The sequence below is a fragment of the Triticum aestivum genome, chromosome 1D, assembly GCF_018294505.1.
Source record: "Triticum aestivum cultivar Chinese Spring chromosome 1D, IWGSC CS RefSeq v2.1, whole genome shotgun sequence".
NCBI classification, from domain to species: Eukaryota; Viridiplantae; Streptophyta; class Magnoliopsida; order Poales; family Poaceae; genus Triticum; species Triticum aestivum.
This window is the reverse complement of record NC_057796.1, coordinates 450,894,108-450,896,372: the sequence shown is the minus strand read 5'-3', so window position 1 is coordinate 450,896,372 and position 2,265 is coordinate 450,894,108. Positions and strand designations below refer to the sequence as shown.

At 49.7% G+C, this 2,265-nt stretch overlaps 1 protein-coding gene across 1 annotated transcript; it reads right to left on the bottom strand.

Annotated features, from left to right (window-relative positions):
* Positions 1–916: 916 nt before the first annotated feature.
* On the bottom strand, positions 917–1,914 carry LOC123182839 (ABA-inducible protein PHV A1). The gene is made up of 2 exons (XM_044595511.1): positions 1,612–1,914; positions 917–1,511 (listed from the first exon to the last, which is right to left on the bottom strand). The coding sequence occupies exons 1-2, from the start codon at positions 1,669–1,671 to the stop codon at positions 1,080–1,082; spliced, it is 492 nt and encodes a 163-aa protein (XP_044451446.1). The 5' UTR covers positions 1,672–1,914; the 3' UTR covers positions 917–1,079.
* Between the last annotated feature and the right edge of the window lie 351 nt (positions 1,915–2,265).

Genomic DNA, 2,265 nt, shown 5'->3' with positions numbered 1-2,265 from the left:
TAAACGCACGCACACATATCTTCAGATTGACGAAGTCAACCATCAATAATGATTTTTTTAATGTACATGCACTCACTGGCGGAGCTACGTACAAGCAAAAGCGTGCCATGGCCCGCACGCCATAGGGCCAAAACTAGAGTGAGTGTAAAAACTAGGCCATAAAGGTAAAAATTACAGTCTCCCTTTAGATCTAGCCATGTTGGCCCGCCCAATCTATTTTCTGTAGCTCCGCCATTGCACGCACTCATCACTATAAACGCACGCACACACTTTTATTCGTACTCCCTCCGGTCCTTTTTACTCCGTGTATTAGATTTATGTCAAGTCAAACTTTGCAAAGTTTGATTAAATTTGTATTAAAAAATACCAACATCTACAATAGCAAAATTATGTACTATGAAACTATATTTCATAATTAATCTAACAATGTCGATTTGGCGTTGTGAATGTTGATACTTATTTTTATAAATTTGGTTAAAGTTGAGATATTTTGACTTCGGACAAAACTTATATGCAGACTAAAAAGGACCGGAGGAAGTACCTGCGAGATACCGAGTCAGAACAACATCTTCAGACACACGCACTCTTATTAGTACCTCGAGATACCGAGCCAAACACACACGCTCTTATAGTACCTCGAGATACCGAGCCAGCACAACATCTTCAGATTAACGAAATCCGTAAAGACTCTTCTCGACGGGACGTCTAATCACAAAAAAAAACCTGAAATAAATTAAGAAGAATGCAAGGCCAAGAACCGATAGATTGGATTGGTTCCTCCACAGCGAACCTCAGTACCTCACCATATGAGCAATGCTCAGTTGGTCCGGCAACAACGGATTGAAGTTTCAATGATACCGTGACAAAAGAAATTCGATCACATATAACTTTATTGCCGCCTTCGAGTGAAGTACATGGATTATAAGTAACTCATTACAGAACGGGACACGGGTAGATCAAATCGGCGGCAAACTTACACTAAATGAGCGGAAAATCACGAAAGAGTGGAAACATAGTAGAAGGCTCGTGAACGACCAAACACGACTAAAGGAAAGCAAATTAAGCGCGAACGCATGCATCTAGTGATTCCTGGTGGTGGTGTCCTTGGTGGTGTTGTCACCGCCCATGCCCAGCGTGTTCGCCACCGCGTCCTTGGCGCCCACCACCGCGCTCACCACCGTCTCGCCGGCCTGCTGGAGCACGCTGCCGGTTTTGTCCTTGCCGGCAACGGCGGATTCCTTGGTGTACTGCGCGGCGTCGGAGGACCTATCCTGCGCGTACTGCGCCGTCTCCGACGCCTTCTGCTTGGCCGCCTCAGTCTTCTCGCCGAGGAAGCTGCCGGTCTGGTCCTTGCTCTCGGCGGCGCGGTCCTTGGCCGCCTGAGCCGTCTGGGCCGTCTTGTCCTTGGCCTCGCCGGCCTTCTGCTTGGTGGCCTCGGCCGTCTCGCCGGCCTTCTGCTTGGTGGCCTCCGTGGCCTGGCCCGCCTTGTCCATCATCTGCCCGGTCTTCTCCTGCACAACGAAGAGAGCATTTCAGATCACCGCCGGAAGCAACGGCGCATGCGCGCGGCAGCAGGATGAAGTGGTAGGCACTATAGGAGACGACGGTTACCTCGGTGCGGGCCTTGGTCTCGCCGGCCATGTAGCTCGCCTGGTTCTGGTTGGAGGCCATCTCCGCTTGTCTTCTCTCTCACTAACAAACACGAACTGAAATCACTCGATCGGAAGGGCCAAATCTCACTGCTAGTATTGCTCAACTCTGGCTTGGATGAATCGACTGCTTGTGTTGGAAAGGAGATTGGAGCAGGCGGCATTTATAGGCAGAAGCAACGGGACACGTCGCGCGGCGGTGCTCGTACCTTGCCGCCACGTACAAAGTAGTAGCTTCGCGAAGCTCGATTGCTCACCCATATCACGAGCTGCTGATTCGATCCAACACATGCGGATGAAGTACCGAAGGCCAAGTAGGAGACCAATATACAAGTGTAAAGGCTGGTTCAGGAAGGAGATTGGGTGGGGCAGTGTGACGGTGAAGTCCAATAATGCCGACGTTCCTCACGATGCAAAGAAAAGGTGAGATGCAGGCGAGGCGATATGCGGTGGTCGGCGGGCCACGCGCCCTAGCTTTAGCTTCTGTTTTCTTTTTTGAAAGCCCTAGCCCCTGTTTGATCGACGTGTCCAAGTCTCATTGCAAGATTTCATATTATCCTATTCTTGGGTGTTTATTAGAGCTGATAAAATATAATATGCACATGCGGACATGCCG